This window comes from Mercenaria mercenaria, chromosome 1 (genome assembly GCF_021730395.1).
Source record: "Mercenaria mercenaria strain notata chromosome 1, MADL_Memer_1, whole genome shotgun sequence".
In the NCBI taxonomy this organism is placed as follows: domain Eukaryota; kingdom Metazoa; phylum Mollusca; class Bivalvia; order Venerida; family Veneridae; genus Mercenaria; species Mercenaria mercenaria.
This window is the reverse complement of record NC_069361.1, coordinates 100,632,423-100,649,535: the sequence shown is the minus strand read 5'-3', so window position 1 is coordinate 100,649,535 and position 17,113 is coordinate 100,632,423. Positions and strand designations below refer to the sequence as shown.

General features: G+C 35.4%; 1 protein-coding gene across 6 annotated transcripts in view; it reads right to left on the bottom strand.

The window, feature by feature from the left end:
- LOC123528820 (1-phosphatidylinositol 4,5-bisphosphate phosphodiesterase beta-1-like) overlaps positions 1–17,113 on the bottom strand; it is a 223,829-nt gene that overhangs the window by 131,413 nt on the left and 75,303 nt on the right. For all 6 annotated transcript variants that reach the window (XM_053518674.1, XM_053518644.1, XM_053518665.1 and 3 more), the window contains one exon: positions 1,507–1,640. In XM_053518674.1, the coding sequence (XP_053374649.1) occupies positions 1,507–1,640 (134 nt within the window). The remainder of the gene's footprint in view (positions 1–1,506; positions 1,641–17,113) is intronic.

Genomic DNA, 17,113 nt, shown 5'->3' with positions numbered 1-17,113 from the left:
ATACCCTCAAAAGAAAAACTGACAAAAGAGTCTATGCGTATTAATTCTGGAAAAATCTCTTGAAGCTTGTTATATTAGCATATAATTCTTCCTTACACATGAATTCTGTTTAGGAAAGAAACTGTGAGACACATAAATCAAGTTGTAATATTAGATCTCCAGTGGGCGGGGTGCGGAAAACAAGCAACGATAAGTGAGGTTTGCCAAGCTACTGTATTGATTATCTATAGCCACCTCATTGTTACGGGGAAAATGTGCCAATCACTGCTGTATAATAACATCAATCAAACCACATCCAATATAACAATTCGCTATCAGTTACAGGTCACGTTTAGGACATCTGTGTTTGTACATCTCTTTGAAATGGTTATACCTAGTCCTAGAATATTTCTACCTAGTCTGTGGGTGGTTATACTAAGTTCAAGACTGTTTCTACCTATTCTAAAGATGGTTATACCTAGTTCAGAATTGTATCTACCTAGTCTGTGGGTGGTAATACTTAGTTCAAGACTGTTTCTACCTAATCCAAAGATGGTTATACCTAGTTCAAGAACTGTTTCTACCTAATCCAAAGATGGCGATACCTAGTTCAAGAACTGTTTCTATCTAGTCCAAAGAGTGGTTATACCTAGTTCAAGACTGTTTCTACCTATTCTAAAGATGGTTATACCTAGTTCAAGAATTGTTTCTATCTAGTCCAAAGAGTGGTTATACCTGGTTCAAGAACTGTTTCTACCTAATCCAAAGATGGCGATACCTAGTTCAAGAACTGTTTCTATCTAGTCCAAAGAGTGGTTATACCTAGTTCAAGAACTGTTTCTACCTAATCCAAAGATGGCGATACCTAGTTCAAGAACTGTTTCTATCTAATCCAAAGAGTGGTTATACCTAGTTCAAGACTGTTTCTACCTATTCTAAAGATGGTTATACCTAGTTCAAGAATTGTTTCTATCTAGTCCAAAGAGTGGTTATACCTGGTTCAAGACTGTTTTTGCCTAATCCAAGAGTGGTCATACCTAGTTCAAAACTGTTCTACCTAGTCCAAGAGTGGTTACACCTTGTTCATGACTGGTTCTGCCAAGTCCAAGAGTGGTTATACCTGGTTCAAAACTGTTCTACCTAGTCCAAGAGTGGAGACACCTTGTATAATACTGTTCCTACCTAGTTAAAGAGTGGTTACGCCTAGTTCAAGACTGTTTCTACCTAGTCCAAGAGTGGTTACACCTAGTTCAAGACTGTTTCTACCTAGTCCAAGAGTGGTGACACCTTGTATATTACTGTTTCTACCTAGTCCAAGAGTGGTGACACTTTGTATAATACCATTTATACCTAGTCCAAGAGTGGTTATACCCAGTTCAAGACTGTTTCTACCTAGTCCAAGAGTGTTCACACCTATTTCAAGATTGTTTCTACCTAGTGCTTAAACATAGTCCAAGATTGTTTCCACCTAGCCCAAGAGTGTACAAGTTAACTTATTTTTGCAGGTATTAGTAAAAGTTTACTTACTTTTTCACAGGTATTTTTCCATTAACATCTAATACATGTACAAGTTTGGTGTACGCCTTTTCCAGGAATGTAAGGCAGCTGCCATTCAGGGCCAGCATGTTATTGGCATACTTCAGTAACTCCTCACTCAACAACTGCAATATACAACAACAACAAACTTTTAGACATTCAAAAAGCCTGAATAAGTCTTTTTTAAAAGCATTTAATTGCCAAAATAGTAAATCTTTGAGGGCTTTCAATTTGTGGATGACCAAATCTGAAGATAACATATATAGACGTTGGTATTCGATTTCATGGATTAAAGAAACAACGAAGTCAATGAAAATTAATCCCCTGTATTTATTAATTATTTCATAGTAACTGACAAACTCACACTGAAAAGAATTCAGGCAAGTATCTCCTATGAATATATTTTGCATGAAAACCATCTGCTGGGAGAAAAATTGCTTTGGCCCTTAGATATAGGCTTAATACTTTGGATTTGTTTTCAACATATTTCTGCTTCAGAATTTAACTTTTCAGATGTAAAAACACTAATATGATACCTAATCAGCATTCAAAATAGTACTTATTACTAAGTCCAGTAAAACATCAATTGCTTGGTTGCAAGAGGATAAGCAAAATGCTGAACTTATCCTTAGTTTTGTGAGAACAAAAATGGCCGTTACTATTTTAGTCCCCATGAATTGCTTCAGCCAGAGTGAGCAGTGTTTCTCTGTATCAATAGTGAGCTGTGGCCAACTATAGTGCATACAAATTCTGTGAAGGTGAGCAATTTAAATACATATCCCAGACATTGTCCCAGGAGTGCTGAGAAACAATAAAATAACAGTAAGTGTGCTACCCTTGTATTAGCTCAAAATAACACAACAAAAGTGTAAAAAACTGATGCGCAAAGTGTTCTTTAATAAGTACAGAAGGCAGAGTCAAATGTAAACAAGTGCGAATTTCCAGGAAACCTTGTGCGCTTCCCTGTTAGAAAACAAAATATTTACATTAAACATTAGTTTATACAGAATTTATTTTAGGTCGATTGTGAAGGAAGTTCTACAACTTATATTAATCACTCTCGACACCTCATTCCTGATGGAATCCATCGCCACGAGGGTATGAGAGGCCAGTTTCCCTTTTAATGCTGAGTGACAAGCAAGGGAGCTACTGGTACCATTTTTCACGTCTTTGGTATGACGTGGCCGGGGATCGAACCCACGACCTCCCACACTCGAAGCGGACGCTCTACCACTAGGCTATCGAGGCGGTTAAATTATTAAACATTCTATCCTAACATTATATGGAAGAGCTTCACATATAACTGGAAACTAGTCCGAGGTTTCACGCCACTAACTGTTTATCTTGATAAACAGCTGTCAAAATGGCTTGTTTGGTACTTGACTGCAAACTGGGGCAAGAATCTATATTAAAGTTAACACTGACTCCAATGATAAAAAACTTTCTTGTGCTCTAATGTTACTGCAGCTTACTGCGGCTTAAGCTGTACTAATTGTGTACCTTGATAACCAAAATGTTCCTTTTTTGACCAATGTGATGCCAACCGTGGCTTACATAACTGTATATTTAAGCCCTAGGTTTCACACCACTAATTGTGGATACTGATTAAGCTTGTTATGTTTTGTATCTGATTTGCAAGTCAAAAATTGTCCTGCTGAAAGTGCTTCACTTGAACACAGATATGAGGCTTAACTGATCAATGTTATACAACCTAAAACATGTCATTGAAATACTGATGCCTTAAACTTTGTGTAACTCCAAATGTTACATACTTACATAAGCTCAATGACTTACAAACATTCTGCTACAAAGTACCATTATCGAATTTCAGTATCTTTGTAAGTGATACTGTATGATTTTCGCCTCATTTTTCAAAAAAAATGCATATCAAATTCTCACAACAGAAAAACTGGTATTCTGATAGCTGTTATTGATACCGTATTTTCCCGAATATACGCCCCCGGGGGCGTTACATTTTCCAAAGAGGGGCGTTCATTTGAGGTAAAAAAATAAAAAATGAAAATTTTTACAAAACTTAAAAACATCGTTCAAACCAACTGTAAAGTATTTCTGTGTTGTTTAATTCCCCCAGAACGTAATTATTTGGCATCCAATTTAATGCAGTGTGTCTTAAAATTATGCATTTAAATACGGTACCTCATGTATTCCGTGACACGCTCGCGACATTACACATTATGTCATCATACCCAAACAGCTGTGTACTCCGATAATATTTTCCTTAGTACATGCGGGTAGCAATACACAATGCCAGTGGTTTGACACGCTGCTTATGTGCCAGCTTTTAAATTAAAAGTTATCAAAACTGCCGAAGAAAAGGTTAACACTTTGCCGCAAATTTGTTTAAAGTCGACAGGAAGCTTGTGCGCAGGTGGTGCAAAAACAAATCAAAAATGGATTTACCATTTAATTTTCTATTTGATGATTGGATACGTACCGTACTTAGTATAAACGTTTTGGATTTACGGTACATGGACTGTTTAAAAGTGTGTTTATTTCTTAATACATTGGATACATACTGTAAATTACTTATTATGTTGACTTATAAAAATGAGGTAGGTGATTTTTTTTTTCGTTCTTGTTGACTTTTTTCCCCTCCAAAACGGGTGGGGGGCGTTAATTAGAGGGGGGGGCCTTAATACGGGAAAATACGGTAGGTTCATTACCATTAAAATGAAACTACAGTAGATTTCCATCTAACTGGCATGCCAAAACAACGGGCACACCGAAATTGTGGCCACTTTTTCAAAGTACAAAATAAATTTGTTCTTTATTCATTATAAATATTAACCAGTACAGCGGGCACGTCGCTAATGCGGCATTGCGGCCACTTTTTGTGGAACAAATTGCTTATTTACTATGTGTTAACTGACCATAATTACGGGCAGACAAAAAGATGGAACCAGACATCCTTTGTTTATTTAACACATTGACCTTGTTTATCTAACAGAGTGTAAATGATTCCCTTCCTCGGGCAATTTACAAGGTACATCGATCAATACATGTGTATTTCAATCAGGTACACTTAATCGGTATCGCCTGGACGCTTGTTATACAAATGTAAGAGCAAATTCAAGCGTTTACAGATCCATGATGAAATGCTGAAATTATTTTGTCAATTTTGTTGTGAAAACTTTAATTGTTGAGCAATTAGCAGCAGTTATCCTCATGTAAGTATCATTTTAACCTTTTTGATCTCAAAGAAGAAATTAATTGTATTGAATGATACGATAATTGTGTCATTTATGCAGGGGATTTTTGTTCTTTAATTTGGTTTGTAGGCCTAATTGACTTTATTGAACATAGAAAATTCTGACACTCTACATGTACATAATTGACCCAAAACATGGATTAAGATCAAACTCCACATCCAAATCCAATGGTTATATCTAGAAACATCATTATGACCTCATAGTACAATGGTTGCTGACTGGTCAGTAACATGCGAAATCTCAAATTCACTATTAAGGCCAGACCACTATTAAGGCCACTTTTGGTCAGACCGCTGGGTGCCCTTAATAGAGAGAATCTACTGTAGTATCTTTCATTTAAGAAATAGGGAAAGACTCAGCAGCAATTTTATATTAAAGGAGCAGGTCTCATTTGTCCATTAATTCTTTTTAGATTCAGGACATACTTCCATTTGTAATTTATCTTACATAAGAATCATATGGAGTCAGTGAGTTCTAAACTGTACTCTCTTCAAGTTATTAAAATGTGCAAACAAGAGGACCAAGATGGCCCAAACCCGCTCATTTGGCCTTAATCTTACTTCTGAATATGTGTTATATGATATATCAGATACGAATTGGCCCCTAAATGAAGTCAAGCATAACCATTAAAACAAAACTTGATAAAGAGTCACGTGGGGATGTCACAGATCAAGTCTGGTGTAGTTATGACCAATAGTTTCAGAGATGTTCAAGGAAAGACAGCAAACGATGAACGTTGGACCATCCACTTATATAATAGCTCACCTTGAACTTTAATATATTTATGTCAGTAAGATTTTTGCTCTTTCTCCCACTGGATGATTTCATTCTACTTCCATAAGGCAAAGTATATCACTTTTCAACATAAAAAATAAAATTCAACCACTTTATAAGTCAAACTGTGTTTTAACCTTGATCAGACCAATTACATTATTGTATTGTAATAGTGGGTTCTGACTGAAAACTGTACACCTGACTACAGCTAAATGATTTTAAACATACAACAAGAGTGCCAGAATGTCACAATATACGCCCGTCACAGCAAATTTCTTTACACTAGCACCTGTATTTGCAAATGGAATTTTAATTTTGTGGTAGTAATTATTGTAATTCTTTTGTTTTTCTAAATCCACATAAAGACTCCTAACCAGGTAGATATACCTTAAAATACACCTAAAATTTGAAAGTAACATCTATGTTGTACCACAGAAAAGTGGTCTTGGTTTTTCCCTACGGTCAATCATAAAAAAGTTACTATATAAGTTATTTATAGTAACAACTAAGGGAAGTTAATCTTTAAAAAAAAAAAATCCCCCCCCCACCACCCCCAAAAACTTTTAAGTCCACACAAAAATCCTTACCAGGTAGAGATAGGTCAAAATACACCTCAGAATTGGATGTAACATGCATGTTGTACTACAGAAAAGTGGTCTTGATTTTTTCCCTACGACTAGTAATGAAAGAGTTATGATACAAGCTATTTATAGTAACAACAAAGGGAAGTAATTCTAAAGAAGGGACCTGCACGTGATATTCCATCTCATGATGGTGTACAATTGTGCCAAGTTACATCAAAATCCCTCAATGCATGAAGAAGAAATGCTCCGAGCCCGCCCGCTTAGCTCAGTAGGTAAGAGCGTTGGTCTACGGATCGCAGGGTCGCGAGTTCGATCCTCGGGCGGGGCGTATGTTCTCCGTGACTATTTGATAAACGACATTGTGTCTGAAATCATTAGTCCTCCACCTCTGATAATTCATGTGGGGAAGTTGGCAGCTTCTTGCGGAGAACAGGTTTGTACTGGTACAGAATCCAGGAACACCGGTTAGGTTAACTGCCCGCCGTTACATGACTGAAAATACTGTTGAAAAAACGGCGTTAAACCCAAAACAAACAAACAAAGAAATGCTTCGGACAGTAATTCTTGTATCTGACCTTTGGCCTCTAAGTGTGACCTTGACCTTAGACCAAGGGGCCTGGTTCTTGCGCATGACAGTCCGTCTCATGATGGTGAACAATTGTGCCAAGTTTCATCAAAATCCCTCCATGCATGAACATGGTTCAAACAGAATATCAGAGACAAAATTCAAGGACTTTTCAAGGACTTTTTACAATTTTTCAAGCACTTTTTTTTTTCAAAACCACGACCTTATCTGAACAACTTTTATTATGTAATGCAAAAATGAAACAACCATCACTTGTCACACCTTTGAAAATGACGTAATTTGATTATTAGATTGATGTGATTCACTATTTTGCTGAGCTTTATCGCTTTTCTTGTGATTTTTTAGCGCACTCCTACTAATGATACCTCAAAATTTTGTCACACGACGTACAAATACACTTCGTTGTCTGCTCTATAGGGCTTCAGCCACTGTTTATATTCGTCTTTTGTCTCCCGCTTACTTTAGTAAACATGTTTATTTTTCTTACTCATTTTAATTCACTGGAAACACTCGCAAATAGTTGCAAATAGTTAAAAATTGCGAGTTATTATTCCCCGTACTTTTTTAAACGGAAACGGAAACATGCAAACGGTGATATAGTAGAAATAGCACTCTGTAAATATCGATAAAGTGTGGCCGTAGACCTCTATAATAGCATACGAGTGACCCGATCCTGTAATTTCACGAATTTATTTTCATTTTCTTCGATTTATTTTAAGCCTTAAATTCTTTTTGCAAAGCAATGTTACGGAAAGAATATTTTCAAAGAGTGGAAGGTCAAATTCAAAGAGTTTTTTTCAAAATTCAAGTACTTTTCCAGGTCTTTTAGGGTTTTTGTCATTTTCAAGGAGTTTTCAAGGACTACCATCGAATTCAAGGACTTTTCAAGGCCTGTGCGAACCCTGATGAAGAAGATATGCTCCGGACAAAGTCAATCCTGAATTTGACCTTTGACCTCAAAGTGTGACCTTGACCTTAGACCTAGGGACCTGGTTCTTGCGCAAGACATTCCGTCTCATGATGGTGAACAACTGTGCTAAGTTTCATCAAAATCCCTCCATGCATGAAGAAGATATGCTCCGGACAGTCATTCTTGAATTTGACCTTTGACCTCAAAGTGTGACCTTGACCTTAGACCTAGGGACCTGGTTCTTGCGCACGACACTCCGTCTCATGATTGTGAACAACTGTGCCAAGTTTCATCAAAATCCCTCCATGTATGAAGAAGATATGCTCCGGACAAAGTCATTCTTGAATTTGACCTTTGACCTCAGTGTGACCTTGACCTTAGACCTAGGGCCCTGGTTCTTGCGCATGACACTCCGTCTCATGATGGTGAACAACTGTGCCAAGTTTCATCAAAATCCCTCCATGCATGAAGAAGATATGCTCCGGACAAAGTCTGTGGACGCCGCCCGCCCGCCCATCCGCCCTCCCGCCAAGGGCTTTCCCATAATACGTCCAGTTTTTCAAACAGGCATATAAAAAGTAGTGAATTTTAGCAGTGGCACAATGATCAGTTATCTTTTAACAGCAGTGGCACAATGACCAGTTATTTTTTAACAGCAGTGGCTCTATGACCATTTCATAGAATATTGCATCTTTCCTGACAACAATACCAATCTGTGTGTCTGGGCAGGTGCTTTCACAGGCATACACCAATGGAGATATGATGCCAATAACAACTTGAATGTCAAATAGCTATAAACCATAGAAAATAATTAACACTTAGTTCACAATTTAGGACTGTATTGCATTCTAGTAATTGTTAATAATTCCCGAGCTCAAACATTACCGCTATATTTCACTTATTTTCAATTTCATAGCTAATAATTACCAGAAGTCATGCAAGCAATTTTCAGAACTTCTTTCTCTATAATTTCTGTGTCCCTTGCTATTTCATTCTAAATTGTTATATATATCACAGAGATAGGACTGTTTTTATAGTAAATATATATCTAGTTCTTTGTGGTGGTTTTTTGTATGTGTTTTCTTTTTAATCTTTGCCCTGCTAAATTTCTAAAATGAACTGGTCCATCGTTCAATTTAGGCAATACCATTTATTATTCAAAGGGGTGTTCACTGAAAATTTACCAACTGAATAGCGAACTGTGCAGACACAAAGATGTGCAGGCTAATCTTGGTCTGCACTGGTCGCAAAGGCAGAATAACTTGCTGCCAGCAGGCTTAAGGTTTCTGGCAGTAAACAGAACAATTATGACAGTCGCTTTTCCAGTTTTCAGAGTAACCTGCCTGTCTTTGTCACCACTTACTTCTTTGTTGTTGTTTCTCATTACCTATAATTAAGCAACCAATCACTACAACATATCCCACGTATTTTGTTAATTGGCCATTCCACTGACAGTTTGTTGTATAAATTTCTTGACTGTCGTTAATAATAAATGCAATGTTAATTGATTTGTTCGTTTGGACATTTTGAGGGAAATTTGGGGTACAAGCTTTTAGTGTAAAACATAAATTTCTGCCTTTCCCCATATTTTTTTTTTTCTTATTTGAGCAGTATATCACTTCAACACTTTCAATTTAACCTTAGAATTTTGTACAAGCATTATCTTTTAAACTAATTACATTCCGGAAACTTCAATCCAATTATATAATTTAACCAATGTCTAATTTTTAAGATGTAATGTCATTACATTAATACACTATGATCAATGTATTTAATAACAAGAAGGGTAATTAATTTTAGACAGGCGGTTTGCTGTGGGAGCAAAATTAAGGATGTAAGAGTAAGATTACATCCAGTCATTGTACAGATGAAACAGGAAGAAAAGATCTGATTGGTTTATGATGTCACAAACTTAAGCAGGCACAATCAAGTAAACATTGTAAATTTTATCCTATTTCTTAGAAAGATATAAATATATAATATTACTGAGTAATAGAAAGGAGATGATGAAAAGTGTAAAATGTCTATCGCTTAACAGGGAAGCACACTAGCTAAATATGTAAGTTAAAGGTAATATGTACTTGGCGTCTAAAGGTGGGTGCTGAAATACTGTTGGCACTTTATTCTGGTCAAACTGTCAATAATTGTAAACAAGAAGATAATCTATATATTGTACTTCTAACAATCGTTAACAATACATTACCTGATGGTAAATAAGTACTAATAATATTTTGTCTATAGCTATGTAATCATTAACAATCTATTATTATTGCCTCATAATGAGTCTGTCTGTGGAACAACTATCTGCAGACAAATTCTAACATCTCTGCCTATATTATATTTATTGTTCGCTGATATTCCCAATGCTTTTTTTTTTTTTTTTTTGCTTATATTCTGGTCTACTAGCTGTGTCTTGTGAACTGATATGACACCAGTAAAAGTTTTACTAAGATAGTAGATTTAGGAACTATATTCAATAAGGCCACAGAATATAAGCTAAAACTACACATATAACTCTTCTAGCTATATATGATTCTGAAAAACAAACTAGCCACACAGAGAACAGTCTACCTCATAACTAAATGTTCATTTCCTTGCCTTACTTTCCAAGTTTCTTTTCTTAAAATTGTAATTCTTACAAACCTTCAAGGTGGTGAATCAAATTTAGGTCTTAGTCATGGTCTCAAAACTTTAATATCTGATAATTTACACTTATGCATGTACATGAAAAGTTTCGCTGAAAGTATTAATCAAATTTAATTTTCTTATCACGGCCAATCTCATTTTAAGTAACATTTAATTTCCTATATTCTGTCAGAAATTTCAGGAACAAAAAGGTTCATTATACAAAGATAAATCCCTATAAGAAATGTATGCTTGACTGTCCCTTTTTTCAAATATAATTAACTCCCTTTAAGGTAAAACTGTTCAAAATGTTTGATTTTAATAGAATTTCAGTTTGACAGATTTACGGTCTGAATCAGAAGGATCTGTAGAATTAGAACACATCTATTTTAACCTATCCTAGTATAATTATTATATGATTTACTTACATTTTTACTGTATTGTTGCATAAAGATATATTCATAAAACCTTTGATAAATATAAATATAAAATTGTTTAAATATGTCTATCATTTGGACAGATATATGCCAAGATTAATACTATATCATAGCTGTACACCCAGGTTTTACAAAGAACTTGGGAGAAAATCTAATTTGTTTAATACAAACGAGAGCTGTCAGAGACACCATTTAGACGCCTCTTCGCAACACAGACATAAACAAGTACAAATTGGGCAACAAATTTTGAGCCACAGAAAATAACAGCTTACTCAAAAATAATTTCTACTTCAAACAAGCGGGCCAAAATGGCCCTAGGTTGCTCACTTGAGTAACATACCATAACAGTGTAAACATGTTTTACCTAGTGATTTCATGGAGACAAATATTCTGAACAATTTTCATTAAGATTGGACCAAAAACGTGGCCTCTTGAGTTTAAACAAGCATTTTGTTTGATTTGACCTAGTGACCTAGTTTTTCATTTGATTTGACCTAGTTTTCAGGGGTCATCAGGGGCCGTAACTCCGGAAACTATGATTGGATCTGACAGATGCATCACAGAATCCAAGATTTACTGTTGTTAAAGATATTTTGCAAGTGTGTATCAAATCAAACCATGAATGAAGTCTCTGTATGGCTGCAAAAGCCAAAATAGCAAATTTTGGCCCTTTAAGGGGCCATAACTCTGGAACTCATGATGGGATCTGACCAGTTTTGGAAAGGAACCGAGATATTATGCCAATACAAGTTGTGTGCAAGTTTGGTTACAGTTGATTGCAAAATGTGGTCTCTTATCTTGTTCACAAGACAAAAATAGCAAATTTTGGCCCTTCAAGGGGCCGTAACTCTAGAATCCATGACGGGATCTGGCCAGTTTTCGAAAGGATACGAGATATTTTGCCAACACAAGCTGTGTGCAAATTTGATTAAAATTGATTGCAAAATGTGGTCTCTATCGTGTTCACAAGAAATTGTGGACAGACGGACGACGGATGAAGGGTGATCACAAAAGCTGAGCTAAAAGGTAGTTATGAAACCTGCAAAAACAGAGTGATGGAAACTTTATACTGCAAGTCAGAACATCCTAAGGAACAAAATGTGTGAAGTTTTAATCAATTCCCACAAGTAGCTACTGAGATACCTGCTTACATACAAAAACCTAAGCAAAAACTTCATAGTCAAAAAAGGGGCATAACTTCATAAAAGAAGAAAAATTCAGTTATGAGACCTGTGTACTGCATGTCAGATTATTACAGTGAACAGGTGTGTAAAGTTTCAATCCATTCCTGTAAAATGATACTGAGATAAAAGCTTACATACAAAACTTAACCAAATAAGGATGCTGATTCAGATGCCGACACAAACATAAGGGTGAGTGCAATAGCTCTATATATTCTTTGAAAATATGCAAACAAATCTACAAGATGACCAAAATCGGACTGACCACATTTTTAACTTGCTCTCCACATACAGCTCTCCAGATATAGCTAACAAAAATGGGAAAGAATGGTAGACCTTGATAACTAAATTCAGGTGTAAATGTAACCCAAATGGAGAACAAAATTCAAGACCTCTGGATTATAGAAGCACAAGGCTCTCCTTGTTACCTGTCCAAGACTACCCAGCACTGATAAAGAAAAGTAAGTATTGGTAAGACTTAGCCTTTTTCTATGTCTATATACAAAAAGACACAAGTTTTGCTTGAACATTTGGAAAGTCATTAACATAGTATAGAGCAAAATCTAAAGGATTTTTTAATGTGGACAAGTAATTGGCAGAGACCAAGCTAAGGCTCGAGAAAATAAAATCAAAATTCCAGTAGCCTTTGACACAACCAGCATTTCCAGATGTTCCTGAAACCATTGCAAATGATTTTGTATAACATAAAAACTTTTTCCATTAAATCATCGTTAATTGAACAATCTAATATTATAGGAAGAACATATTCTGGCAGGTTGTTGATTATCACAACTTTGGAGGTTTATATTACAGAACAGACTAGATAACAAGTAAAGATGCATTATATAGTTAACAGAAAAAAAACATTTTGTGCACTCAGCATAATGGCATAACTTGGATATCTCTACCAAACATCTGTATGATGGGTTCATTATCAGATTTTCATTAAACTTTTTTATTTATGTATCGGCAAAAATACATTGCAATTTTTGTTAAAGTCTATATATTTAATAAAATGTGCCAAAAAGTAAACAATTTAACTAGAAGCTGATTAGATTAAAACACAATTATCTTTAAAAAAAACTAGAAATGTGTCCATGGGACACAGATGCCCCCACTACATGACATTAAAATGACAATTTTTTCCCAGGTCAGGGGCCAAAAATGACAATTTTTTCCCAGGTCAGGGGCCAGAACTCCTACAATACTGAATGAATCCGGATGCGAAACCCCAGGTGCACAACTGCACATGCTGACCAACATTCCTGTAAACTTTGGCGACTCTAGGTCAAATACTTTTGGAGCTACGCACGACACAACATTAAAATGACCAATATTTTACTAAGTCAGGGGCCATAACTCCTACATGACTGGATGAATCCGGACGCAAAACCCCAGGTGCACAACTGCATATGCTGACCAACATTCCTGCAAACTTTGGTGACTGTAGGTCAAATACTTTTGGAGCTATGCGCGACACAACATTAAAATGACCATTTTTTTACTAAGTCAGGGGCCATAACTCCTACATGACTGGATGAATCCGGACGCGAAACCCTAGGTGCACAACTACACATGCTGACCAACATGCCTGTAAAGTTTTGTGACTCTAGGCCATATACTTTTGGAGCTAGGCGCGACACAACATTAAAATGACCAATTTTTACAAAGTCAGGGGCCATAACTTCTACATGACTGAATGAATCTGGACGCGAAACCCCAGGTGCACAACTACACATGCTGACCAACATTCCTGTTAAGTTTTGTGACTCTACGTCAAATACTTTCAGAGCTACGCGCGACACAACATTTTCGGACGGACGGAAGGACGGACGGACGGACAAGAGCAAATCTATATGCCCCCCCCCCCCCCCCCCAAAAGTGGTGGGGGCATAAAAAAAAGTAGGACAATTTTGCACATGTTTATCAAGTGAAACTAAAAACATTTTTAAACTAAAGAAACAAAAGTCAAGAGATGCTAAACCGCTCCTTGAATATCAAAGGAAAAAAGTGGTTGTATCTTGTATTGAAAGTAGTTCCAGTAACAGGTGTCTGACAAATTTTAGAGAACCTGATGTAAGAATATACACCTATCTTGTAGGCTTTAATAATTGTATCTACAATAGGAATTTATTTAAAGTCAACAGATCCAATAACTGTTTCAACACTTTCTAGCAGAAATGAGGTGACAGAGGTGAGGAGGTATTTTGGGAAGTAATGCCAACGGCCAAAAGTTTGTATATACACAAATCAGGAGGCTATTAGTATAAGCAATATCATACACAAGTGATTGTTTAGTATAATTAGCAAACTATTAGATAAAGCCAAACTAGAAGAGATTGCTATGGTCAAGTTTCCGTTACCTTGGTGAAGCCCTGGAGGAAAAAAAGCACGGCACTTGATAAATATCCACTTAATATACACCAAACAACATGTAAAATATACATGCAAAAGTATATCAAAAATGCACAAACACCATACAGAGTGCATCCTGGGGGCAAAAGCAAGCTTCTATACTGTGGTTATTCTTTAGATTATTCATGCAGTAGCTTCTATATTAAAAGAAATTAAGAAATTAGTAACACTGGTATATATTAAATATAGGCATAGGAAATAGAGATCAATATAATTGCACCTTTACTAATCCTACCAGGTGTCCTGTATTACAAAAGTGGATCTATTGTGACATTTTGATACAAGCAAAACTGTATTATCTGCGCTATTATTTACCTACTGGTACTTCATTTTATTATTGGCTAGTTAAAAGTTAATTTTTTACCATATGTAAGTTGACAGAATCATGGGAACCATGTCTTGAGAGGTAAATCAAACACAAATGAATAAATCCTTCATGATTTTGTTGTGCAAAAAAGTATGATATTGTGTCTGAAACAGTTTTCATTTTCCACTCAATTGTGTAATTGCAAGGGAAGTAAACTAATAGATATCTACTTATAAGTACTAGCCCAAGGCAAGAGTTGTCATTCTTTGTGGATCACAACTTTAAATTAAAAATTAAAACTTCTGTTATTGATATTAACAAAACTATCATAAACTTCACATTTGTGAAATCATTTTTGGTTATTTCAAGGACTTGGAAATTAATTTCTAGACTTCATTTAATGTAATAATATCATTGAAAATTTTAGGGTCTATCTCTATATATTACACATTAAAGACCATTTACAAACTCACAGTGGTAAGAAAGATTTTTATGTCAATGTCAAATTCAAAAGTTTTGAGAAAGATTTTTATGCTTATGTCAACCTAAAAAGTTCTATCTTCAAAACATATAATATGTGACATTAGTAGGCAGGTGACTGTTGAAGTCATAGGGTGATACTTTATAAATGCCTTCCTTGATTGGAGAATTATGTTACCATAGTAAGAAATGACAAGTTTCTTCAGCTGTGTCTTAAAGCAACAGTTCTCAGCTTTATAGTTTCAGTGCCTGTACAAGATAACATCTGACAGTAGGGACTATTTGACAGTCAGACTAAAGGCTAACTATTTTTTGTACTGAAAAGTTAGGTCAGTCTGAAGCTTGACAGCAGTATTTGCTTTCTATATCTATTAAGAATTACCAAGTGCTGTTAAAGAAACTGAGTTTTTTAAACTCACTGCTTTAGAAGCCTCATTCTGGAATCTAAGTTACCGGAATGATTTAAAAATGAATTACTTTCTAAATACAGCTTTAAGCTCCACCTCCTACATGTCAGTCATTAAAGGGAAAGGCAATGTTGTTCTTGCATTAATTCCGTCTGCTTGGATTTTCTAAATCATTTAAAGAAGTGAAAGAATTTTCAAAATCGGCTTAAAAATGTGTAAGTTATGAGCATTTAAATATTTGATCAAAGGCCTGAAGGGCCTGAGTCGGCTAATGACTGATGTACTGACAGTATAGGATACCAGTTTCAGTTTGTTTTTCGTTTTTTTTTTCTTAAAATTTCATAACACAGCTCGATATTTACCCAAAATATTATATCCGGATACGATTACACTTTTCTCCAGTTTCAACAATATATTTTACAAATTGTGATGATACGAAGACATTTAGCAGCAATTGGCAGTATCTGACATTGAAGTTTACGGTTAAATTACCTCTTATTTAAATCTATTCATAAAAAAGTTGTTTCGTTTCGTGAAAGCAGCCAAACAGACGATCTACTTTTGATTTCAAAAACTACAAGAAAATACAATTTAATGTTTCGCCGATTTGTTTATTTCTCGAAAAATAAGAATTAAAATCATTTTTAATATCAGTAGTAACTAAACAAACCAGTAAGAGCTTCTTCTTCCGATAATATATCCGTTTACTGACTGCAAAATTCAACCCACGCAAAGTTTATAGAAATCATACGATGCGTGTTTACGTTCAATGTGGGAGAATTAAGGCTGATCGGCAATGTTACCTAACGCATCCAGACGATTCAGATTTTGTTTTTAAAAAAGCATTGTGTGCGTTTCTGTAATTTTATTTACGTTTTTATACGCTTAGAAATTATTAGACATGCATATTTGCATTATTTCTATACGTAATTTACGCTAATACGCATCTTAAGTGGAGCCTTGTGGAACTATTTTTTGTCTTTCGCTGGATGTTATCCAAGCTTTGTAAGCCTGTGCAATTCTTAAAATGCACATTTATGCTTAATGAGTTACATTCGAGTATTACACAATTACAAGTCATAAATATGACAGATTACATCGTATATTGGTCATAGCAAAGGGAATTGACACAACTTAACTTCATTCATGCAGTGAACTGTTTGAAGTTTGAGAAATCTAATGGAACTACATCCCTTCACATGTTATTCGGTCCATTTAGAGAATCGCTGAACAGCAAGGACTCGTCAAAAGGCTTTCAGCCTTTAGCCGACTCAATAAAAATGGCAGCCATTTTGTTTCCATGGCAATTTAAAAAAATAATATGGCCGATTTATTAAATTTCCAGATACATATCTGAACTGCATTTACTTATTTATGTAAAATAATTTCTCTAAATTTCTCCAGCTATAATGAAAGAAGTTACCTTAGTTTACATCTTACACTCAAGAAACATATGGAATTAATCTATTTAAAAGGTTACTTGCTAAATAAAGAATACAGCAGTGTGTAAATGACATCACAAACACACTAAAATGGCTGCCTCCATGATCAGCCATTTTCCTAAATTTCAAACTGCCATATCTTTTCCAATAGTGGTCCGATTTTAAAAATTCTTTCAGCGTTATGAAAGGCATGCGAATATTTTTCATATGAAATTAGCTT